Below are 26,516 nucleotides of genomic sequence, written 5' to 3'. Positions count from 1 at the left end.
ATCTTTACGAGTGAGTCCCTTTGTTGCAGGGATCCACTCCCTAAGCCCCCAGACTCCAATCTCCAACATGGTCTACCACGGCTCCTTTTCTACTTTACCCTCTTCTATCTCTGCCACCCAGTTCCCACCCGCCTTCCACTTCCTATTGCCTGAAGCAGGAACAGGATGTCTGCGCCTTGCTCAGCAGCAATTAAATACCGCTCAGCGAGTGGACACTGCTGTGGGGTACAGCATTCTCCTGGGAACGAGAGCTAGGACTCAGGCAGAGAACTCAACTCTTCCTTTCCTTTGTCTGAAGATGGAGCCCCCAGATTAGAAGACACAAGAGGTTTGGTGAGGGTGATGGTGGCACAGACCTTTAATCCCAGCCACTCGGGAGGCAGAGGCAGGTGGATCTTTGTGAGTTCGAGGCCAGCCTGGTCTACAGAGCAAGATCCAGGAAAGGCGCAAAGCTACAGAGAAACCCTGTCGAAAAAACAACACACACACACACACACACACACACACACACACACACACACACACACACACACAGACTTTGGGGTTGGAGATTTAGCTCAGTGGTAGATCACGCAAGGCTCTGGGTTCAGTCCTCAGCTGGGGGGGGGAGGGCTTGGTGACCTTAAACACCGATTGGGTACTAAAGAAAATACTATGCTCAAAAAAATGTCAAGAGAGGAAAATGGAGGGCCGGGAAGGTACAAGCCACCCCAAACTATATTTGGAGGTCACAGATATTTGCTACAGAAGAATCCATGACTTTGGCCAGGTATGGTGGTGCACACCTTTAATCCCAGCATTCAGGAGGTGGAGACAAAGGCAAGCAGATCTCTGACTTTGAGGCCAGCCTGGTCTACACAGAGAAAACTAAAAAACAAAACAAAACCCCCACTACTTTGTGCATGACTAATCCCAGCACTCAGGAAGTAGACAGGATTAGGAGAACAAAGTCCACCTCTACTTTGAGAGTTGGAGGCCAGCCTGGGCTATATCTAACCCTAGCTCCAAACAAAACAAAACAAAGTACACACCAACAAACAGAAACAACCCAACTAATCTAAAACCAACCGCCACCACCACCACCACCACCGGACTATCTGGTTTGGCGAGTCTACGCTCTAATTCTGTGAATGAAAGTGAAGCAAAACAGCAATGTCACCTCGATACACCACATTTCACACAAAATGTCATCTTCTGAGTGTGAACAAAGAAATCCACTGTTCACGGTTTCTACTCATTCTCTGTTGAGTTGAACAGAAAGTCAATGAAAGAACCGAAACCGTGGGGAGGGTCAACTTGTTCCATTATGCTCCAAGTTCTGCTGTTCCCTATGGTGCCCACAGGGCCCCTTCACAAGGTCATGGGGTCCAGGGTCAACTGGGAGTCTTAATGCACCACACATTCCTCTCTGCAAACCACAAGGACACCACAGACACCCTCTGAAGTCTACATAGTTTTGGTTTCTACGAATGATGAACTTAAGCTCCTTCTAGAACATCTTGAGCACAATTAGCTCCAAACAAGAAGAGAAGGCAAGAACTGTAGGCCTACATTGATCTCACGGACACTCCAAACTTCACAGTGTGGAGCTCTCAAATCAGGATTGGTCCTTCCCTGCAGAACTGATGCAACCTGTCCAGTCAAGTACATCCAATAACACGATGGCTCGGGAACTAAAGAAAAAGGACACAAGAATTCCAAGGGCTTAAATATATTTTATATTGATAATCTGTGTCTTTCTACCCTAAAATAATACATTATTGGTTACATACAGGATGAGGTGAGGTATTTGTAAAATAGCTGATAAAAATCATTAATATACAATATTCTACATGAGATGGACTCTTACGAACCGCTAGGCCTTCTGAAGGGTTAAATCCATCTTCTAAATTAAACTGCCCTGAAAAGACTTATCGCTGTTCCCTAAAACCACGCTGAAAATGGAGGATTTTAGGTTTACCCAGAATTTGTGCAGAAAAGGGTAAGTACATAATTGGCAGTTACTTTCTCACATCCAAAGTTATACATTCACACAAAACCAGTGTCTCCACGTTTAGCACAAAAAGCAAAAAATACTGCATTAGAGACGTAAAAAAAAAAAAAAAAAATCTGAAAAAACGATTACGTTAATTGAACACCAAAGAAATTCAAGTGGCCAACAGTCTTGAAAACGCTTTATTGAAATGTGTGAGTTATGTGCAGATGTGTCTGAAACGACCACAGCTGGCAAATGGACTTCTGAAACTTCTCAACAACCGATTAAAAAAGAAAAATCTCTACTAGACTTGACTTCTAGTACAACCAGAAGCCCAGTGAAAGGCGTTCCCTTGAAAACATTTCCATCACAGAGAGCAAGGGAACAGCTACTGTATCTGGAGTTGGTGGAGTCTGACGTTCCCGAGGAGAAGCAACAGTTTGTAGACATGTAAGGTGACTTCTGTTTTTGGTACGTTTGGATGAACATGGACTTCACAGTTCTTGAGAACACCCGGGGGGTTCAAGTCTGTATGCTTGTCATGAGGAAACAGAGAGGAAAGGACAGGATGGTGGAGAGAGAGGAGAGCAAACAGTGAGGAGGGCTCACAGGGAAGAGGACTGGAGCCAGACATGATTAGGTTAAGTCTAGTTAGAAATTTATCAGAAGCTGTGCACCTTTTTTTCAAAGTCCTAAGTTTACATTCCAAAAACTGCCCCATCCCCAGACCCACTGGCCCTTCTTGGAGCTAGTGTGAAAAACTGAAACATAAAAGCACTCATCCTCAAAACCCCCTACCGACCAAGAAGCTCTACTTTTTTTATTATTTTTATACACAGGATTAATAATATAGGCATATAGGTGGCATGATTCAATTGAAAGACTACTTTGTATGCCAGGGAGAAACCCCCAATAAAATAAAGGTGCTCAAATCAGATTAAGAATTTGGTTGACAAAATCTGGGAAGGCAAATCCTCAGGGGCTCCCCTGATACTGATCTGTCTCAGCAAACTACAAATACATAAATAACACAAAGTATGATTGAGAATGTGAGATTCTTAAAAACAAGACAACATAATTCAGGTTAACTTTGCTGAACAGTGAATAAATGAAATTCATCTACACCTGAATGAACATATTTAACAATCAAAAAAATTTAAACAACCACAAAAAAGAAAAACTTTCAACAACACAAACAAGATTTGTTTAAAGGGCACAGAGACCCCTGCAGCAGATCCGCCTTTCCCGTGTGTCTTGTACTGATGAGCTAGACAGGCCGGCTCCGCAGGAGCGAGATGGTTAAGAGGGAGAAAGGACAGTCACACAGCGGAGTGTCACACCTGGCTAGGATCCCCAGGTTCCACTGCAGAGCTGGCTTTGTGCATAGGAGGCACACGGATACGGGTGAGTCAGGCAGACATTATTCAAAAGCTACTCTGCCTTGTAACCAGTGAATAATGTTGGAAAAGCTTTGGGCTTTGTATTTTGTTTTTATTTTTTTTAATTTTATTTTTTAAAGTTTTACTCCTTGTATTTAATTTTTCTTAAATAACAAGGTCACTGAAACTCATGCACGCTGCAAAAAACCTCATGCAGTAGTTAGGTAAACCATCCAAGCAGTTTTTATTCATTAATATTCATAAATACACACAGCAGCTTCATTAGAGATCTCAATTTTCCTCTTCAGTTTGAATGTGGAGTATTAGGAGAGCCTTTTGCATGTCAAGTGCAGGAAGCAGAGGTCACCCTGCACTGCTACCTACGTTTACCTGCCAGAAGTAAAAATTAGTTAAGTGGAAATGATTATCGTATATATTTTCTCTCTTCCTTTTGAATGTACACAATGTAACAAGAGTGACAGACCTGAAATTACAATCACCAAACAAACCCAGGATAGCTGTTGTCCACTTTCATTGGCAAATGCAGCACAGAGGACAGTGTCTGCGAGTGGGGGGGCCATCAAAGAGGAGGTGGTGGAGGCTCTTTTCCTTTATTACTCTCTTTTAAATTTAGGGTTTCTAGAGCAACATCTAAAGGCATAATATCTACACAGCCCATAGCACCAAAATCTGCCATCTCCCCCCGATCATCCTCATCTGAGGACGAGCTCTCTTCGCGCACTAATGTGGACAGAAGGAGCTCCTGGACAAACAGGCTGCGGTCTGCACGCTCGCTTTCCATGGACTGGCGCTCTGCTTCAGACATTTTGGGATCATTCAACCTGTAGAGGTAAGAAAAGACTGTATGGGTAAGAAGTCATTGACTAATGCACGGTGAGGCCAACTTTACAGTCTGCATGGGACAAGCAAACATTCTGGTTGGTGGCGTCAGGATCTCAGGTATGTGCAGATCAATAAATCCCCACACTGTAGAAGAAGTCATGTTCCTGAAGTACAAACCTGTGTTCAATAGATTCAATGATATGGAAAAGAAAAAAAAAAAAACAACCAACAAAGAACAAAACAAACAAGCAAATACAGAAACAAAACGCGTGCTTCCTCTGGAGGAAAGCTCTCTGAACAACTGAACAAAGCCATTGCTAAAAGACTGTTCTGGGAAGAGTGATGCCCCCAGTCAGAATTTCACCTGTGGAGAGTGAAGTGCACACAGCCGTGACCCTGCTCACAGAACCAATCCACAGCAACCCGAACGTACAGCTGAAAAACTGAATCCTAAACCACTTCAGACTCGTCTCTTTTCTACTTTACTTTAATGAAATAAAGGTATGCACAAAAACTCAAGAAGGCACACACCATGCCATTTTCCTTTTCTTCTTCTCCACATTTTTCCTTTCTGTCAGGGTATTTATTACTGGATGGCTGGCAAATTGCTATGTAGGACAAGAAAACTGGCCTTGAACTCTTAGAGATCCATCCATTTTTGTTTCTCCAGTGCTACAGTTAAGGCTTATGCTACCACATCGTCTTTCTCTTTTTAAATGTGTGTGGTGTGTCATGGTGAATGTATGAATTCAAGCCAACTTGTGGGGTTAGTTCTCTCCTTCTACCCTACATGGACTCTGGGGATTGAACTCAGAGACTACTGGATTTGCTACGCTACCTCATCAGTCCATCATATCATTTTCCTACCAGAGTCTGGTAACATAGATATGACAGTCACTGGCTGGGAAACCATGGGTCAGCCCCACACAACCTGGTCAGATGTTAAAATTTGAAACCCAGCCAGCTGTGGTGGTGAACACCTCCAATCCCAGCACTTGGAAGGTAGAAAAAAAAAAAGTTGAAAATCATACTTATTACCTATTACTATTAGTTGTTATCAACTTGTTAAAATGGGTCAAGTTCTTCCATTAAAGAACAAAACCAGCTAGGCATAACCACATGCCTTTAATCCCAGCACTCCGGGAGGCAGGCAGATCTCTGAGTTCAAGGTCAGCCTGGTTTACAAAGCGAGTTCCAGGACAGCCAGAGCTGTTACACAGAGAAACCCTGTCTTGAAAAACAAAAACTGGAGAGATGGCACAGAAATTAAGAGCACTGGTTGGTCTTCCAGAGGTTCTGAGTTCAATTCCCAGCAACCCATATGGTGGCTCCCAACCATCTGTAATGAGATCTGGTGCCCTCTTCTGGCCTGCAGGGACACATGCAGGCAGGACACTGTGTACATGATAAATAACTCTTAAAACAAACAAAAACCCCAACAACTAGGGGAAAATCTGCTTGGTGTCAGTACTGATCTTCTCTTTTTCCATTTCAGTGACAGGCAAAGCAGGCAGCTGTAGCTCTGGGTCAGGAGAGGAGCAAACCAGAGGGCATTGGGCAGTGAGGGCTGTGGAGGAGGCACATATGGCGGGAGCATACAGACCACTGGGCAGCTCACCACCTGGGACCTGCTCCTGCTGTCTGGCCGCCCCCCCCCCCCCCCAATCACAGAGGATGCACATGCTGTGCTGACAGCAGGGCTGACTGTTCTGTGTGCACCCTTCTGTGCCCAGCGGTGGAGACTGACCATTTTACAGGAAGAGGAAACTCAAGCAGAGATTAGCTCACTTGCTCAAAGTCTCAGTTAAAAAGCACATGGGAATAATGAGATCTGTGGCTCAGACACGGGAAGAGCTAAACTAGAGAACTCCAAGGGGGCAGAGTACATGGGGGTAGTCAACCGCCACGAAAACCACACTGAAAGGGAACCCGTGGTTAAGAGTACTTTAAGAATGTCACGGGGAGTAGTGACAGACTGGAGCCTGAGTAATGGCTATACATTCCCAACCCAACTATCAAAGTGCTATAACGGCTCATTGTTTGCTATGTGCTCAGCTTTGGCAAAGGCCTTTGGGCAACGTGGGACAGGGATCTAGACAGAAGTCCATCTGTAACATAGTATCAGATGAACTAGAGACATCAAGAGACAGCTTCCCCTGCTGTTAAGATTCAAACTCAATACTGTTCTAACTTTAAGGGAAGTAGCTAAAAAATGCCTAATTCTTGAGGGGCAGGTAAAATCTGACACAAGGGCTCAATGTTCATGGGTTAGTTTTGTTTCAGACCCAAAAAGAAGCTTAAGGTCTTCAAACTGGGCTGGGTGGCGGTGGCACACACCTTTAATCCCAGCACTTGGGAAGCAGAGTCAGGTCTCTGTGAGTTCAAGGCCAGCCTGGTCTACAGAGCGAGATCCAGGACAGGCAAAAAAAAAAAAAAAAAAAAAAAAAAAAAAAAAAAAAAAAAAAAAAAAGGTGGGGGGGCCATCTCTGCAAAGACAGAATGTCTCCTTAAATCCACAATAAATGACAATGATCAGTATTTTAAAAATCCTCTTACAAATGGGGGATTCCTGGGGGACCCTGACGACAGAGCTGAAGTTTGAAAGTTTGAAGGGGGCAGCGGTCCGTCTAAGGGCTAAATGTATTAAGTAGCAAAGTTGGGGCTCTAAACTAAGGGTCCCCAAACACTTTTCATTCTACCCTAGCGTTCCTACCCTGCACGTGAGCTACCACACGGAGATCTCAGTGTGAGATGAAAGAGTAGTAGAAATTACAGCAGTTTCCTCTCAGGTCCCGAAGAGGCACCGTACAAATTATAGTTTACAGACTTGATTCTCATGCAGTCAAGGGTGGTCCTCAAGCTCATCAGATAGCTGAGGATGACCTTGAACTCCTGATCTTCCTGCCTCTACCTTATCCGCTGGGGCCCCCCATGTTGTATTCTATATATTCATTTTCATGCTACCATTCTGTAAAAGGATTTATAGCCAAGTCCTCAGAAAGAGCAGCCACCTCTAGCCCTTTGATAGTGTCTCAGGTGTCCCAGGCTGAGCATGAACTCTGGGGAGGATAGCCTTGGCCTTTCTGACATTACAGGCTGCACCACTGTCCGTGCTAGGCAAGCACTCTCTAGCAGACACACCCCAACCCTCCATTGCAGCTTTAGAGGCACATGAGAACTTCAGCCAGTGCGCTGAGTTTTTACTGTATGTACTGAGTATTACTGACAGCATGGTAAGCATTTTATAAAGATACTTTGGGTACTAATCCTAAGAACTTAGTTTGGGTACTAACTTTGGAAACTCATGAAAGTTTTTGTCCTGGGACGTATCAGTGTGTGTGGTGGATACACGAGCGTCTGTTTCAGTCTGTGGAGGCTGGAGGCTGGCACTGAGTGTCCACTGCTCTCCATCTCAGCTCTCAAGAGGCAGTTTCTCATTAGATTTGAAGCTCCCCGGTACTGGCTAGGCTGGTGGTCAGGGTGGTGATGTGTCCTCAGTGCTCTAACACATAAAGCCTGCCTCAAGATCAGAGGGCGGAGCTAGCCATTAGCTAACCATTAGAGGTCTGGAGATCTGTATAGACAACAGATAAGAAGTGATATGGCAGAGGGAGGAAGTGACAAGGAGGAACGGAGACAGAGCTCACCCTTTTTTGGTCTGAGAAGTTTTGGAGGTAAGGTGACTTTGGCCAGATCCTTTGCTTCTCTGATTTTTCAGCATTTACCCGACATCTGACTCAGGGTTTTATTATTAAGGCCAATTAGAATTCACGCTACATCAGTCAGTGCCTGACCCCCCCCCCCATCCTCTCGTTTCTACCTCTCAGGGATAACGGAAACATGCTACTTTTTATGGACGCTGGGGATCAACTCAGGTTCTCAGGCTGATGCAGCAAGCATTCTACCCACTGAGCCGTCTCTAAGCCCTCTTTTGTCCTTTCTAATGCACCTCAGCACTCTAATGGAACATCAGAAACAACATCAATTGTGAAATGAATTTAGCTGATAAAGAACACATAAATGAAACGACACTGTTTTAAGTGTTATGTGTAATATAGGAAAAGAAAATAGTTTCAATGATGATCTACACCCTGTGAACACAAAAACCAACGTATTTACTTTATCTGAAACAATGATTTTTCATGTTCCTGGGGAAACATTAACTAGGTGATTTTAACTGGAGGGCTGTTAGTTGTAAGGGTCTGATCAAAAGCAGAGTTCTCAAGTGGATGAATTTACAAAAGGCAATGCTCACTAGACTGGCCAGTGTCAACAAAGCATCCTACCTTGTTAAAAGGAACTGGGAGTTCTGGAGAGCCTGCTGGCTGTTCTCTGTGTTGGCTGTGTTGGCTGTGGCCGTGGACTGTGTGATTGTAGTGGTGACGCTGCTTGTGTTAGTGCGCCGGCTTGCGTTGCGAGCTGTCTCCAGTTGTTGACGTGCTGCCTGCGCGTGCTGCCGCTCAAGCTGCAGCTGCATCTGCAACTGTTGCAACTGAGAAGCGGAAGGGCCTGAAGAGTTAAGCTGTCCTCCTGCAGAACGTCTCACTCCTGATAACTGAGATAACAGCTCTGCCAATGGAAATGCAGACAGTCAATCAACTCAGGAAAACCAAGTGCTACGGATCACTCTTTCAGCAGAGAAAATCTAGTGCTGTGAACAGAGAAGTTCAAGCAACATACTCGTTACCCAAGGACCCAACACCACCACAAACCTACATACAACTGTGCCTGCTCGGGCAGAACTTCGGAGAAAATTATTCCATAATACACCTATACTTCTTATTTAGATTGAAGACTCACCTACAGGTGGGATCATACCCAAGCCCTCTTAATAGAAGCAGCATGAAGGCAGGGTCAAGCCTACTGTTTATTTCTAGCTTTCAGAACAGGGCCTGGCACCCTGACATCAACATTCTTTTTTTTTTTTTAAAGCTGAGGATCGAACCCAGGGCCTTGGGCTTGCTAGGCGAGTGCTCTACCACTGAGCTAAATTCCCAACCCAGACATCAACATTCTCATCTCTGATCATTTAATCAGAGGAATCAGCAGGATGAAATCCCAGAGTCCGGAGCATTTCTAAGTGTGGCCTTACATTCTCGCTGCTTCCTTCTCTCTAGTATCTTTGGATACTGCTCTTCCAGAGTCCTGGGCAGTGCTCTGCTAGGCCGCACCTCCCCAGCCGCAGCGCTGGACTCTGGTCCATTACAACCCACACTCTTGTTTTAGTGGAGTTGTTCATGTTGTCGTAACATCGTCCTTCAGTACATTCTACAACACAGTTCTCAAACCAGCACGCTCATCCCTACCTTCCTCCCCAGAAGAGCCAACTGAGTTCCTTAGTCCTTGAGATGGAATTCTGAAGGCCTTCTCCACTCTGAAATCTTTCCTAAAGCCCTTCTTCTCCCTAATGCCTTAGAGAGATGCAGGAGCACATGGACTCCTTTACACTGTCCATTTACAAATGTCAGCCTTCTATAATCTGGAGAAGATTTGGAGGAATCTTCTGCAAGCACAGTGCCAGATGCTGAAGTAAAGCACAGACCACAGGAAACATCTTCAAAGGGGCCCCCATCCCTTGCCCATGCCCTTAGGAAGTGGAAACACTTACCAGCTATCGGATCCATGGCTTCCCTACTGCTTGGAGAGTACGAACTCTGCGAAGATGAGAGCCCGCCAGTAGAACTGCTAGTAAAGTGCATGTTTGATCGACGAGCACGAGGCCCTCCTAAGCCCCGGCCAGGGTGAAACATTCTACGGACGTGTCGAACACCACTCGATTCATCATGACTCCAAAGTCAAGGAAAGGTTGAGCAGTTTACAGAAAGAAACACCACCACCACCACACTGGAGCTCTTGCTAGTTAGGAATTTCTAAACTATAAGCAGCTTAAAATAGCACCTTTAGTGTAGAATATAAATGTTCCGACTCTGTAAGGACTGATAACCCTAAAAAAGATACTCAAATATAAAGCAACAGGTACAAACGAGGCACGATAGTATATGACTGCAACCCTAACTCTTAGGAGGCTAAGGCCAGAAGACAGGGGAGTTTGAAGCTAGCCTGGGCTACACAGTGAATTTTGTGTGGTGCTGAAAGTCAAGAACTTTCTTCCAGGTTCTAGACCTGGAACATGGCCAGAATGAGGTCAAGAGCTACCTGGTCAAACAGCTAAGTTATCTTAATATTGAATTTCATGTACCAATAAACAGCTCCTGAGACACAGTATCCTCTAAAGTGAAAAAGAGCAAGCCGAATCATCTAAATTCTGTAGATGCAGCTAGTTTCTGAGTTAGCTTTAATTTCTGTTTTCAAGTTTTATTTTCAGTGCTGTTGTTGCTAAACAGAAAATACGCCGGGCGGTGGGGTGCACGGCTTTAATCCCTGCACTCGGGAGGCAGAGGCAGATGGATCTCTGAGTTTGAGCCAGCCTTGTCTACAGAGCAAGTTCCAGGATAGCCAGGGCTACACAGAGAAACTATCTGAAAAAAACAAATCGAAAAGACAACCTTGTATTTCCAGAGGCAAACAGCAACTTTATGACGGCAATTTTCTTGCTGGCTTCTTGGTTTTAGCTGGTAGTTCTGGAGTCTTTAAGGACGGGGTGAGCAGCCCTGAAGAAGTCAGTTCAATGAGCAGGGTCTCACGGTAGTGCTTGGGATGAGTTTAGGGTCTACAGAAGGTCATCAGGAGTGTTAAGAGGCAGCCGGGTGAGAATAGCAAGTTTTGGTAGACATCGTCAACAGTGAAGGAATGAGCGCTGACCACAGGCAGACACTAGATACTGGTGTTAACAAATCAGGACACCACAACACTAGAGGGATCTGAAAACTCCTCATGCCTTTACTATCTGCCTCTGCAGCATTTTGTCTTTTAAAATTTGGTAAAAAATAAAAAACATGTAAAGTACCTTTCATATTCCTGTACTTTTCAAAATATTATCTTTCCTTGGTAACCAAAGACATTCACAAAAGGCTTACAAAATGGGTCCAGATGATGTGTGGGACAGTCTTTACTGAATGTACACTGTATCACCAGAAGCCCCAGAATTTGTTGAAAAATAAATTCAGGTTATTATGTACTTTCTGTTACTTTGTAGTGCCCCTATGAATGCTCAGTAACTCAAAGGCCTAAGTATCCTTAGCCCACTTAATTTTTTTCCATCTTTAAGACAGCCAGAGCTGTTACACAGAGAAACCCTGTCTTTTTGGAGGGTGGGGAAGGGGGAATACAGATTATATAAAGTGTGTGTGTGTGTGGCTATCTTGTCTGCATAGATGTCTGTGCACCACGTGCATGTCTCTTGACATGGAGGCCAGAAGAGGTATCAGAAGCCCTAGAACTGGAGTAACAGATGGTTGGAAGTTCCCATGTGGATGTTGGAAATTGAACCTTGGTCCTTTAAGAGCAGCTAGTGCTCCTGACCACTGAGTCATATGTCCAGTCCTAATTTTTTCATCCTTTTATTAAAACAAAAACAAAAACCAAACAAACCAAAAACCAACCCCCACCCAAAACAAACAAACAAACAAAACCCCAAAACTCAAAAAACAGCTGGGTGTGGTGGCACATCCCTTTAATCCCAGTTGTAGGAAGCAGAGGTAGGTGGATCTGTGAGTCTGAGGTCTTAATTTTTAGTTTTTGCAATTTGAAGACAAGTCAAAACAAAAACCCAACCAGCACTGTCTCCTTTATGCTGCTTTGGCTGCGCTCGGCACACAGTGGAGGTCTCGATGCTCTGCCGCCATCCACTTACTGCTAGCCTCTAAGGTTTCTCATTTCTCAGGTTTATTCCACTTTCTTCAGCTTTCCATCTATGTCCACCTTCCCTTAAGAAGCTGTATCTCCAACTAGGAAACTAGTGAGTGCAAGATCAGAGCTACAGGCCAAAAAAACAACAAGCAGTTTGGTCCCCAACAAACCGAAGCTTGGGTTCTGGAATATGGAGAAGTCTGGCAGACAGAAAGGTTGAGGAACTTCCAACTGACTTAAACTTTCATATGGATAGACTCCTAATGGATGACAGATTTAGAAAGGCAATTTATTTTATTTTTTTTTTTAATTTTAAAATTATTAATTTATTTTTCTATTGTCAGCTTGATACAGTATAAATTCTCATCCTAATAGTAAAATGTTTGATTGAGGCTTGTCCGGTAATTGAGTAAAATCAAAACTTATTATAAGCCACAGTCCTCCTAGGGTCCCCCCTGCTATGTAGCCTCCCTGGTTCTGTGGGTTGCAGTCTGATTGTCCTTTGCTTTATATCTAGTATCCACTTATGAGTGAGTACATACCATGTTTGTCCTTCTGGGTTTGGATTACCTCACTCAGGATGATATTTTCTAGTCCCATACATTTGCCTGCAAATTTCATGCTGTCATTGTTTTTCTCTGCTGAGCAGTACTCCACTGTATATATACGCCACATTTAGAAAGGCAATTTATAACCTAAACACAGCATAATCAGTCTACAAAACAATAAAGTCGACTTTTATGAAAAGGTCAAGCAAAAAAAAATAATCTGGAGGTTATTTCTTTCTCTCTGGGAACACCACTCTCACCGCAGGCTGCTCCTGGAAGGATATTAAATCTCTAGGGGCTCTGTGTTCAAGTGTCAGATGAGCTGCGAAGTCATCTGTGACATGATTAGGATCGCCTCCAGGTAACGCCGCACATATCGGACAAATCTGCAAGGCAAACGGAATGAGAGGTCAGGACGCAGTTGCTGAGAGACACTGCCAGGATCAAGTTTCAACCCAGCACAGCCACTGCAGGTCTGAGCAGCCATGCTGTCCCTCAGCTGCAGTGCCACGTCTCAGGGTCACAACACAGCTGGTCTCAAGAGTTCAATCTGACTTCTGGCAGAAAGAACCTTCTATCAGTGGCGCCGAGCCACAAAGGCATGGTCTAGCCAAGCAGTTTCTGTTCAAACTTTAAAAATAAATGTTTTTTCCTAAATTCAGCCTTGAATGGTAGTATCAGACATAAGTTCAGGCCCGCTTCTTCAAAGCAAGGTAGGGCAGCAAATGCTTAACTAAAATGTAGCTGTGGGCTGGGGAGCAGAAAGAAGGATCCTTGGGGTTCCCTGAACAGCTAGTCTGGTCTACCTAGCAAGTAAGTCCCAGGCCAATGAGTCATCCTGTCTTAGAAAAACCAGGGAGGTGTGCAATAGCTATACAATGTGTAGAGTAAGATGGACCATGGGATTATGCACAATTGTGCAATTTTTGAAACAACTTCAAGGCAAAGGGGGAGAAGCTTGTCCTAGAACTTACTTCCAAGAAGGATGGGCAGTGTGGGCAAGTCTGTGACCAGGCCAAGTTCAAGGAGGAATTACCTTCCGTGTCTGCCTTACGGCAGGAGACACAAGCGACAGTCAGCGACAATAAAGCAATGTGCACACAGGCAGAGGTGATGAGAACTGGGGAGGAGCCTCCCTCCCTTAGAGTTGAGAAAGAAACCACAGGGCAGGAAGCAGGTGAGCTGGGCAGCATGAGGAGGGACGATGGAGAGGAGAGAGGGAAGAGAGGAAGTCAAGCCTTTTGAGCAGGTGTCCGGGAGCAGCTACACACGGCGTGGAGAACGCAGAGAAGGGTGAGGATAAGAGCGCCAGGGGAGGGATGCTTAGGATTGGCCAGTATCCAAAGAGCTAGAAAGGGAGACCTAGAAAGGAGTGGTTATGCTTTGGGGCTAACTTAGAGAGGGGCACAGGACCAGCAGGGGAGGATCTGTAACCAGTTCCTGGGACAGCTACTTTGAAACAGCTTTATCACAAGTAGTGACTAAGGAGTAGGAAGAAAAAAAGATAGTAAGAAACTACTGGAGGAAAGGCTGTCCTCTTCCAGCTCATGGTCTAACAGTGGTTTCCAACCCCTGAAGTGGGAAAGTTTCCAAGTCTTAACAAGAGGCAAGAAAGAAAGAGGGACCAAGGACAGCAGCTCAAAGTTGAGGTGTGCATCTCCACTGCTTGTCAGTCACCTCACGAGCACACGTGCCCAGTGCAACTCGCAGGCTCAGTGACTACACAGCTCATTCACAGTAGCATGGGAGGAGGAAACTAGGAAGATGACCCAGAAGTCAATGCTGGGTCATGGAACAGACCAACCAATCTGACTTTCAGAGCCCAAGCAAACACAACTTCCCACCTCTGTGACTAGAGAGCCAAAGCCCCCAGAGTTTGATTGATTTTATAACTCGTGCCTGAAAAAGAACTAAGAAAATCTAAAGATGTCAGTGAGAAGACACAAGGAAGCAGATGGCCTGTAAGCAGAGTTAGAAAGGCCAGGGTGGAATATGCCCAGGGGAAGTGAGAGAAGCCAGTGGACTTCAGGCATTTTTTTTGTTTTTTTGTTTTTTTCTCTCTGAAAGCTGCGGTATCTACTTTCAAATTTACAAACTGAACCCTTCGCTAGAAATCCGGGTCACTTGGTGCCATTCCCGGGTTCTGGTATTCCTGGCAGGGGTCTACTTACTCAACTTCCAACTTTCTAAGTTTCTGCCTTGCCTAGCTAGATCCTAAATTTTTGGGGTTTTTGAGACAAGATCTTATATGTGGTCTACCTAGCCTTGAACTTGCAGTAACTCTCTTGCCTCTGCCTTCTGAATTGCAAGTGTGTGCTACTATGCTTGGCTCTGAGAGTATAAACTTTTTGAAAGTGTACAATGGTTTGTCTGTGTTTTTTAAACCATGGCCAGATTTTAAAAGCAAAGCAAGGTTTAGAGAAAGAGAATCGCAGTCTAGTTGGGGGTTTTAAGATTTTATTTTCTACTTATATTTATGTGTGTGTATCCCCTGCTTGTGTGGGTACTTGCAGAGGCCAGAAGAGGACACCAGATCCTGAAACTGGATTTAGAGATGCTTCTGAGTTGCCACATGGGTGCTGGAACTGAACCCGGGGTCTCTGGAAGAGCAAGAACTCAACCATTAAGCCATTTCTCCAACCCCAACACATTCTAGTTTTTTAAAGATTAAACAAGCCTATTTTGAAACTTCATTTAGCAGCAGAATTAGGTACAACTTTCTTAGAGGATCATTAATACCATGAGATTTGTTTTTGTTGTTTTGAGGGAGGGGTTTCTCTGTGTAGTCCTGGTTCCAAACTCAAATGATCCGCCTATCTCTGCCTCCTCAAGTGTAGGATTAAAGGCAGGTGCCACCACAGCCCAGCCTAAGGCCGTATAACATTTTTATCTAGTGAGAAAATAACCATTAAGCGGAAAGCATCTTTCTCCTCCAGTTGCTCCCTTTAGGTCAGCCTTGGATAAAGCCCTGGCAGAACTGCACCAAGAGAGCCGGAAGAGCTTCAGGACTCTGATGCACATGTAAGTAGTGTTAGATGAAGGCTCCTCTGGAGATAAACGTTCCCAGAAGGAAGACAGAATGGCAGCATAAATATTCAATGTACTAAGAGTGCACCCATCAGACAATCTACAAACTGGAAGGTGCCTTGGCGATGGGAATGTAAAACAAAGAAAACCATGGTCCCCACAACTGTATGTGTTTAGTTTTATGCTAAATCTCCGGGTTCACTGCAGCTACTCCACTGAGCCACTGGGCTAAAGGTTAAAGGTACTCATGGAGAGGTAACTGAAAACATTCAACCTAACTTCCACAAAGACTAGGGGTAAGGAGTTACTGAGGATGAAATCTTTACTAGGAAGGGTCATTTGGCTTGCAAGCTGGCACAGAAAATCAAGAGCCCAGATTCAGAACCTAGTAGAAAATGCTGTCAAGTTTGGGCCATTACAATTAACACAGGTGAGAACCTGGAAAAGAAAAGGAAGCTTCAGGCCACTGGGAACAGAGGCCTGACTATCTTTTATGCTGTGCATTTTCACTTAGCAAACTCTAAACATGCCCGAGGCCTTAGAGTCATGCAGGGCTGCATTTTCTGAGGAGTACAGGGGGAAACAAGAGAAGAAAGGAAAACGCAAACAAGAAGGAGGTGGAATGGAGTGGGGTGGGGTGGGGTGGGACCCTCGAGGGAGCAGAGCTGGCTGTCAGAGGTACAGGCTGCTGGTTTTGAACAGGCTTCTCCACCGTGGTACTCAATTCCTTCACAATATGGGGAAATTCTACACAAAGGGTAAGGCATTCATTCTAGAATGTGACAGCCTGTCAACATGAATATTTATCATACTACCATCACCACATAGCACTGTATTCTCTATTATTCATACCTGAAAATTCCGTAACACATTGGTTTAAAATTACAACAACTTGTCAACAATAAGGCTTACTGAATTGGCTTATGTCAGTGTTTCCTAAATTTGGCTAAGAATATAAATCATCTGGAGTACTGTTAAAAGTGCTTTCTCCTAGGCCTTTGAGAAAGATTGGGAAGGTGGAGACCTGCGTTTCTGAACAAGAACCCCAGGTCTTATGGCTGGGTAAGTTGGCAAATACCAGCTGACAGAAACTGTGGTATTTAAAACCTCTGCCCCTGTTAAATAAAAAGCCAAATGCTATTGTCACTTATATAATCAAACCACTCTCATCCCAAACATCCCTGCTATTGCTGCGTTATTCCTTCTGGTTCATCTTGTCAGCGATCTGGTCCGTCCTGCTTTTTATCCGCAGCCCTCCGAGAGCCTTCACCAAAAGGGGCGAGGTCTCACAAAGACGGCGCTGTTTCTGTGTGGTCTCTGGCATGATTACCAGCCAGCAACCAATTGGTGCCCATTTCAACACACGCTGTTACCTAAGTACCTTTCGAAGTCATCATTCCACATGCAGATCCTGAATGTAGGGACACCCTCCCCCCAACACAGGCTAGCTGCCCACCGGAATCCCCTGAGGTGCCGTAGAAACCTGAGAAGACAGCTCAAGTCAGTAAAGTGCTTGTCTTCCGATCACAGGGTCTGAGTTGAATCCTGAGAACCCATGCCGGGTATGGTGGTGCATGCTTGTGATTCTAGTGCTGGGGAGGTGGAGACAGCGGGAGTTCTGGGGCTCACTGGCTACTTAGTTTACCTGTGTGTGAGTTCAAGGTAGCAAGAAACCTATTCTCAAAAAAAAAAAAAAAAAAAAAAAAAAAGGAGACCTCTAAAGGCAGCCAGCAGCATTCTTGCTCTCCACAGGAGCCCCCCGTTTCTCCTACAATTACTTCCCATCTCCCACAGGTTCAGATTTCCTGTTCTCCTCCTCCTCCTCCAGCGAACACAACCCTGTTTGCTCTGTGTATTGTGCACAGCTTGACAACAGGAGAGGGTTAGTTCTGGCGTGTAATGTGCTTCTCTCAGCCTTAAGGACTTTCTTCAAGAGCATGGTGGCACACACCCTTAGTCCCAGCACTGGGGGGCAGAGGCGGGTGGACCCCTGTAGGCTAGCCTGATCTATAGAGTGAGTTCCAGGGCTGTTACATGGAGAAACCCTGTCTTGAAAAAACAAACCCAAACCAAACAAACAAAGGGAGAGAGGGAGGAAGGAAGGAAGGAAACTTTTTGCTCATTTTATTCATTTGTAGGTACAGATAATCTATTAAAAACACTGCCACTCTGGGGCTGCTGAGATAGCTCGGCAGGTAAAGTGTGTGTTGCATAGACTGGCACCCCAGAACAAATGTGAAAAGAGAGAACCAATTCCACAAAGCTGACTTCTGACCCCACACAACATACTGTGGTGCACACCCCCTTTCCATGTCGCGCACACACACATGCACATAAACCTAGCTTCCTCTGAAGTAGGCTGCAGCTGGATGGGGAGCTGGGCATGTCCTTCGCCCTCTTACCATCCTCAGACTACCTGAAAATGGCCTCTAAACTGGAACTCTTGGAAAGGCTACTGCTTCTTTTCTGGTGGTGACTGAACCCAGGACTTGGGACATGGGGCCACTTAGTCATAGTCAGCAGCAGAGCCCGCTCTTCTTGGTACCAGAAGCACATGTGTCAACATCTGCTCCAGCAGTGGGCAGCTCTTGAGAAAGACCTGAACTGAACTCCGCAGATCAACTCCTCTGAACCTCGATCAAGGAGAATGTCTGCTTTCTCAAAAGCACATGACTTCTTGACATCGTTTTCTTCCCCCTGCCACTAAGTGTCTGGTGTAGTGTCTGGTGTACACCCATTCTCGGCAACCATCAACTTGTAAGGAACAGCTTCCAAGCTGGGGTGTTTCCCGTGATTCACATTCATCCATGTAATCGTCATGGCTAGAACTGTCACACTTAAAAGAAACACCAAGTCACACAGCCAGTACCTACCATTCCTTGTTTCTCAGAACAAGCATAGAGCCATGAAAATGGAGACGATACCAGTTTTCTATCGAGGAGCTGAAATGTCCCCATAGTAAGGGGAGGGCTTCCTGGCTGTGAAGGTTCTCTGTTGTCTGGTCTTACTGTAGGATCCAGTTCTATTTCCCAGCGCAATGTATCACTGCTATTTCCTTCTCAAACAATGCATCGTGGCTGTGTCTGAATGATGCTGTCTCCTTCCGATTCTTTTCAAAACCACATCACATTTTCAAGGCCTCTCTTAAGTCAAAAGCTCCCCGACTGCTTCTCTCACTGAGTCAAATAGTTTATGTTTGGGGAGAGCAGATTCAAAGGAATGAAAAAATAGGCAGTTTCTCTAGACAACAGGGCTATAGCAATGTGTGTGTTCTTTACTGTGTCTTTAAAAGAAATAATTTACTTAAATTTATTTTATGTGCATTGGTGTGAAGGTGTTAAGTCACAGACAGTTGTGAGCCACTATGTGGGTGCTGGTAATTCAACCTGGGTCCTCTGGAAGAGCAGCCAGTACCTCCTCCTCCTCCAGACAGGGTTTCTTGTGTAGTTTTGGTGCCTGTCCTGAAACTCACTCTGTAGACCAGGCTGGCCTTGAACTCACAGAGATCCACCTGGCTCTACTGGGATTAAAGGGGTGCGCCACCACTGCCCGGCATGAGCAGCCAGGACTCTTAAGTGCTAAGCCATCTCTCTAGCCTCATGTCTTTTCTTTTTTAAAGGTTATTATTTGTGTGTGTACAGGTTCCCTCACAGCTCATGCTGACTGGAGAGCTCACAATGTACTGAGCCCCACACTATGATATCTGTGTGTACCGAAGCTAGGAGTTAAATCAGTTATCATGAAGAGCCATTATATTTAACTCAAAGAGTTTTTTAACCTCAGCTTGAGCCAGGCATGATGGTGCAGACCTTTAATTGTAGCGCATGGGAGGCAGAGGCAAGTGGATCTCTATGAGTTCAAGGCTAGCCTAGTCTATACAGTGTTTTAGGCCAGCCTGACCTGCCTCAAAACAAACAAACAAACAAACAAAAAAACCCCAAACAACCCCTTAGAAAACAAAACCATACATGCACATATGCATGCACACACGCACTGCTTGAAAAGACATTAAGAGGCTATGAATATTTTGTCCTGTATTTAGCAATGGTGATAATAGCCCTAAGAATTATCTATGCAGTGTTTCTTCTATCATTAACCTTTGCAAACAAGCTTTGCTGGTAGCCAACAGCAATCCCAGCACTTGAGAGATAGTGTTGGAGGATCAGTTCAAGGCCAGTCTCGGCTACATGAGACTGTGCTTAAAAAAAAAAAAAAAAAAAAGCAACATGTATGTGTATAATTATCTGGGATAGGGTCTCACTATGTGGCTCAAACAGGCTAGGAACTTGATCTTTCACCTCAGTCTCCACAGACTTTCCTCTCCCTTCCTCTTGTACACTTTTCATCTTTTGCATCCAACAACTCAGTTTCAAATAGCTCAGGCTCCCGTACTTGCTATCTATTCTTGGCTCTGACTCTCCTGTGCTTCTCTACTTTCAGTTCAGCACCTTGAAGATTCATTTCCTGTTAATTTAGGTAGGTCTTGATGTTAATCAAGTCTGGAATTTTTTTTTTTTTTTTTTTGAAGCCAGAGTAGCCCTGGCTGTCCTGGAATTCCCTCTGTAGATCATCCTGCCCCTGCCTCTGGAGTGCTGGGATTAAGTGCCACACCATGCTTGGCCTTGGGATGCTTTTTAAACGGGTGTTCTTTGGAGGAATAATAGGATTTGATGCAAAATTAAGACACAGGGGCTAGAATGATGGTTTACCAACTAAGAGGGTGCTTATTGCTCTTGCAGAGGACCCAAATTTGTGTCCCCAGCACTCATGCAGAGTGCCTCACAGCCACCTATAACACAATTCCATGAGATCCAACACCCTCTCCTCTGTTCTCTGAGGGTATCTGCACATATGTGGTACGCATAAACTCATGCAGGCACACATATATACAAATAAAAATCTTTACAAAAATTAAGAAACAATAGAGAACCCACACATTGCTACAGCCCTGCTGTCTTAGAGAAACCGCCTATTTTTGTGAATCTCCCCAATCATAAAAATGCAACCCTAAGCTCCCCTCTTCACTGCTGATACTGCTCCAAGTCTGGAGCAGAAGTTTCAACAGGCTTTCCTAACAGCTCATGCTGACTGGAGCTTACTGTGCACTGAGTCTAAAACTGGGTGTTTACCAAAGCCATGCTTTCTAAAAACCGGGCTACCCCCTCCACATATGTCTGTAGCCCACACAAATGAAGTGCAAAGCATGCATCCGAGTCTTGTGAATGTGCCTTCAGATAGAGCCATCTCCTACAACTATGACAAGAGAAACGTCCCTCTTGCTGCTACGTGAATTACCGTCACCATTCCCGTCAAAGAACACATGCTATGAAAGCCAAGTGCCGTTTCCATTTGTTTAAACCATGTACAGTGCCATCACCTGGATCAGCCAATTCTTTAAGCACTCTTTAACTGCTTAGAGCTAACTTTCCACTTTATAAGCACAGGAGGACTAGGCATCATGGCACATGTCTTAAATCCTAGGAGTTGGTAGGTAGATACAGGCAGATCTCTATGAGTTCAAGGCCAGTCTGATCACAGATTGAGACCCAATCTTAAAAAGCACCTTACCCTTTGAGCCATCTCAAACCCTCAATTTATCCTTTCCTTCTCCATAATAGCAAATCAAGCAAACTTCTACTAGAATACTAATAGCGAAATTTCTCTTTTATCTGATTCTGAATTATGAGAACTCAAAATAAATATTTTACCACAATCTATGTCAGATGATATTTTTCTGTTTTGTTTCCTGGTTTTCTTGCATTTCTGGAGACTGCACCCAGAGTCTCTTTCCTACTAAGCAAGAGTATGACCACAGAGCCATACCCCAAGCAGGGACTTGCTTTTAAAGGGTTCTTCGGTACACTCAAAATTAAGCTTTCTTGAATGATCTTAAAATGAATCTTTGTTGTTTAATATAGAGTACCAGACAGACTGGAGGAAAAAAAGGGCAGAAAAAGAAGGGAGGGGGGGGGTTAAGTTGCTATAAAATTCCGGCTTCATCAGAGTCCCTCACTAGCCACTTCAACTCACTGTGAGCATATACTATAGCAACTGTTTACAGTGACAGGGCCCCTTGCCCCACAATGGTCCAAAGGGATGCTGATTATTAGCAAGCATGGCTCCTAAATCCTACAGTGACGTGTGATTGGCCTAGAGGACATGTGCTGTTAATGCTTTAACAACAAACTAGGCAGTTAGAAAAGGAAAATGCTCACACTATCCATCAAAACAAAGGGGTTTACTCTTGAAATTCATGATTTAATTTAACAACATCTGGTTTGGGGCTTAGTGAGTCAAGGCCCTTGCCGCCGAGCCTAAAGTCCTGAGCTCCATCCAATACCCAGAGCACAGAGAGCAATGGAGGGAACCAGCTCCTACCCTTCCCCCAAATCAATCAATAAACATTAAAACAAAGGGTTTGCTTCGCTGCAACAAAACATTGTAGGCTAAGTTAAACTCAATAGGAAAATAATGACACATTTTCTACAGCAGTTGGGATGGGGACAGACTGAGTCCGGCCTCTTTCTGCTGTGACTAGGGTGACACAAGAGAAGAACCAACCAGAACAAACTGTGACGACAGTGCTCTGGCGTTCCCCTTGGTGTACTCAAGTGAAATCTGGTTTAGGACCAGGTGAAGTTAATCAAACCTTAGGAATTAGAAGCACACACTGGCAGTGTCCATGGGAACGAAGCCTGTAGCAGAGGCCTCTGGTCAAGTTTTAATACCTGCGTGCCCTTGAGTATACGACTTCATGTCTCTAAACTTTATCTGTTCTGAGCACATCTACAGAATTGCTATTTGATGTGGATGCAGATTCTCGGCAATCAGGAGCTACAGCTGCACACAGCCACTTCACTTTATCTACTGTTGCCAACAGCAAGACTGAAGAGCTGAGGGTTAAGACCAGCTCACTTCCCCACTGCAGCCATACCTCCCCTTCCTCCCTCTCTTCCCTCCCTGACTTCCGTTGCTCTCCCTGTGAAGCAGGATCTTGAATGAGACTCACTTCTGCAGAGGCTCTTGTGGGTGTATTTATCTTTGCTTACAGTTAGAAGCATACTGACTCTGATGTGAGGTTAAAAACAGCCTAGGAAGTCTTCAAGTTAAGACTTCATATTTTTGCTTTTAGTCACTGGGGAAAAAAAGCAGGCAGGAAGAACTAAGAGGCACTGAGTTTTGACCTGGAAGCAGAGACTGATCTGATGTGAACTAAGGCAGGCCGGTGCTGCAGTGTTCTGGACTGCAGAGGGAGCACTGCTTCGGATACAACCAAAGAGTGAGTTTCCCCGAGAAAAATTCCTTACAGAACAAAGTACTTAAAAGACACAGGCAAGCTCGCTGGGCCCTTTCTACCTTCTCCTATGGCCTTGGACGAGGCATCCCTGCATGTGTCTTGAAGAAATGCGGGCTCTGAAATTTGCTGTTGAAGGTAACTTTCATTACTAGACAAGAAGTTCATTATACTAAGCAGGAGGTGGATGGCAGTGCCTAGCTCAGCCATGTCAAGGAGGAACACAGTCCATCATTATATCAAGATGCTTCACCTACCACTTCTGTTGATGTTTCTGCATGTTCAGAAGTCACATGTTCCTGAAGAGATGTTTCCGTGTAGCCCATTTTTCCACAATAGGGACAAGTAAAAGACTGGGGCTGCTCTACAGAGAAAGCTTCCCCACCATAGTACAAATCTGAAAAAGAAAATGGAATTTGACTGAGAAATACCCATGCTTCTTCTCAAATACACAAATACAATTACACTACACAACAATGTGAAGGAAAAGGTGTGGCCTGAAATACCAAAAACCCTTCTCTCTCTCTCTCTCTCTCTCTCTCTCTCTCTCTCTCTCTCGGTTTTTCGAGACAGGGTTTCTCTGTGTAGCTTTGTGCCTTTCCTGGAACTCACTTTGTAGACCAGGCTGGCCTTGAACTCACAGAGATCCACCTGGCTCTACCTCCCGAGTGCTGGGATTAAAGGTGTGCGCCACCACCGCCCGGCCCCTACTCTCTTGGTTAGTGAGGTTTTGGTTGTTTTTTAAAATTAATTTTTGAGACAGAATCTCATGGTGTAACACTGACTGGCCTGGAACTCACCAATCTGCCTACCTCTGCTGGGCTTAAAGGAGTGTAGATGAGGAGTTTAAAAAACAAAACAAAGCAAAAACCAAATCAAACCAAACCAATTTAAGAGTATAAGATTACAGAAGGAAGCCTGGCTTCAGATAACTCTGTTAATATTTATAAAACCTTTATTTCCACATGGGACTCAGCATACTCTTCCAAAATCTTTTCTCCAAACAGCAAGTAGGAGGAAACAAAGCAAACAAGTTTCCCCTCACCTATAGTTTCCAGGGTTTCCCAAAAGCCCACGGATACCGGTTTGGTCCCTAGCCTGTGGTACTACTGGGAAGAGGCAGAACCTTACGGAGAGAGACCAGTTAAAAGAAAGGTTAAGTCACTGAGAATGTGCCCTTCAAGAGAGCACTGGGCCTCCAGGCCCCTTCGGTTTGTTCTCCACCTGTCAGGAGACTGTCTCTGTCGTCTGCTTCTGTTAAAATGGATTATGCCACCATCTCCCTGAGCCACAAAGCCAACAATCAGGCTAAAACCTCAAAAGCCAGAAACTGAAGTCAATCTTTCAAACCGATTCTCTCAGGTATTTTATCACAGTGATGGAAGGCTAACATCCTGCCTCTATACACACTTAAATCTGAAGCTGCTTAGTCTACATCTAGATCTAATTATAATTTTACTGCATTGTTTTTTCCTTACTTTTCCTCCCTCCCTTAGGTTTTTTGAGACAAGGTTTTCTCTGTGTAGCTTTAGCTGTCCTGGAACTCAGAGAGATCTGCCCGCCTCTGCTGCTCAAATACTAGAATTAAAGGCGTGATCCACTACCACCTGGCTTCCTTATTTCTTTATATACAGCGGTAACACACTGGAAGAAAGAACAGAAAGATAGATGTACCATGAACAAGGATGTAAGAACTCAGGAAAGAAAAGATGACCAAGACCAACATACAAATTGTTAGCTGCAACTATCTATCTACAGAATATGGCATCCTTAGAGCAGGAAGCCTCCCTAGGCATCCAGTTCTGGTGGATGCCAAGTTGAATATGGTATAAGCACAATTCACTGCCCAAACAGTTCTCTGAAGAATGAACCAGAGTCTGTGGAAATAACCTATCTGCATCATTAGTATCATCTCCACAGGTAACCTAGAAGGAAAACCATAGCATCTTCAGCACGTTATACTACTTCACTACAAAGATGTATTTCATTGTTTAACATGGGGGAGAAAGCTCAATTTTAAGAGTCTAAGATTACTCTGTGAGAAGAGAGAGTGAAGAGCTGGGGATGGTGGCTCATAAGTGAATCTAACCTAGAACCACGGAGACTGAAGAAGGACGACCACTCTGGGCTGATAGCAAGACCCTGCCCAAAACGAGAGATGGGAGAGGAGAAGGAGAATATTAATTAAGAGAGATTTAAACTGTCTTAAAAATATCACTCGTGTGTGTGTGTGTGTGTGTGTGTGTGTGTGTGTGTGTGTGTGTGTACATGTGTATGTGTAGGTGCATGTATATGTGTTTCTATGTCTGCATTAAGACTTATAAGATAGCCGGGCGGTGATGGCGCACGCCTTTAATCCCAGCACTCGGGAAGCAGAGCCAGGCGGATCTCAATGAGTTCAAGGCCAGCCTGGTCTACAGAGTGAGATTCAGGATAGGCACCAAAACTACACAGAGAAACCCTGTCTAAAAACAAACAAAAAAGACTAACAAGGTAGATTTGTGGTAGTTAAGAATTCAAAAGAAAAAAAGACAAGGATGGTGGTGTGTGCCTGAAATCTCAGCACCCTGGCAGACAGAGACAGGAGAATCATGAGTTCTAGGCCACAAAGCAAATCCAGGCAGCTTAAATTGAATAGTGAGACCCTGTCATAAAAACAAACACCCGGTAGCAAAACAAAACTCCAAGCAAATAACAATAAGTACCAAAAATAATTTATTTAACCACTAAATGGCAAACGCCCAACCATGATATCTCTGGTAAAAGACTAAATGCCTTTTCCCTGAGATGAGGACCAGGACATCTCCATTCTTGCTACTTCTATTCAGTATTTCCCCCGAAATCTAAAAGCACTAAATGAAAGGTATCCAATGGAAAGGAAGAAAAAAACCCAAGATCCTAAGAATCCACTAGGTTAGAACTAATCTTAAATTATTAGTACTAATAAGCCAATGTAGCAACATAGCAAGCTACACAATTCATATATAAAGTTTTTTCTATAACATTTACAACAAATAATCCAAAGATAAAATCAACTTAATTTCATTTACAAGAGCCAAAGAATAGTTAAAAGTATATTTAATGAAAGAAATAAAATTCTGATAACTATAGAAAGATATGAAAACTCTAAGATAAAGATATTTTATGTTCACAGATCAGATTTAGTAACAAAGTAACAATACTCTTCATACAAATCTATAATCAACATAACCACTATCAAAATCCAGTTGGTTTGAGAAAATTGGACAGTGTCCCAAAAACTCAGAGAAACTCAAGGGACCCAGAATGCTCAAAAGTCTGAATAGGAATAAACTCAAAGACTCAGAAATTTCAACTGTCTACAAAGCTTTGGAAATGCAAACATCACAGAGCTATCTTGAGCAGAGATTCAGATCAACTGAAAAGACTAAGTCCAAGCCTGGGGGTGGTGGCACACTCCTTTAATCCAGCACTTGGGAGGCAGAGGCAGGCAGATCTCTGAGTTTGAGGCCAGCCTGGTCTACAGAGTGAGTTCCAGGACAGCCAGGTCTACAGAGAAACCCCATTTTGAAAAACCAAAAAATTAACAATAAACAAATAAATGGGTCAAAATAAGCCCTTGTTATGGTCAACTTATTCTGAAGAAAACTAATTAATAAACAATGCATAGTTCAATGACCCCAGAAAACTGGATATCCCCATATAAAATGGAGCAGACTCTC

The 26,516-nt window shown here is 44.2% G+C and overlaps 1 protein-coding gene across 2 annotated transcripts in view; it reads right to left on the bottom strand.

Annotated features, from left to right (window-relative positions):
• Window positions 1-2,152: 2,152 nt before the first annotated feature.
• Window positions 2,153-26,516, bottom strand: part of Kcmf1 (potassium channel modulatory factor 1) — a 67,465-nt gene continuing 43,101 nt past the window's right edge. For both annotated transcript variants that reach the window (XM_036181802.1, XM_036181803.1), the window contains exons 3-7: window positions 23,073-23,212; window positions 12,779-12,880; window positions 9,806-9,980; window positions 8,484-8,766; window positions 2,153-4,196 (exon numbers count right to left, since the gene is read on the bottom strand). In XM_036181802.1, the coding sequence (XP_036037695.1) occupies window positions 3,935-4,196; window positions 8,484-8,766; window positions 9,806-9,980; window positions 12,779-12,880; window positions 23,073-23,212 (962 nt within the window). In that variant the 3' untranslated portion in view covers window positions 2,153-3,934. The remainder of the gene's footprint in view (window positions 4,197-8,483; window positions 8,767-9,805; window positions 9,981-12,778; window positions 12,881-23,072; window positions 23,213-26,516) is intronic.

The sequence above is a fragment of the Onychomys torridus genome, chromosome 3 (assembly GCF_903995425.1).
Source record: "Onychomys torridus chromosome 3, mOncTor1.1, whole genome shotgun sequence".
Classification (NCBI taxonomy): Eukaryota; Metazoa; Chordata; class Mammalia; order Rodentia; family Cricetidae; genus Onychomys; species Onychomys torridus.
The sequence above is the reverse complement of the archived record's forward strand: the minus strand, read 5'-3'. Positions and strand labels throughout refer to the sequence as shown.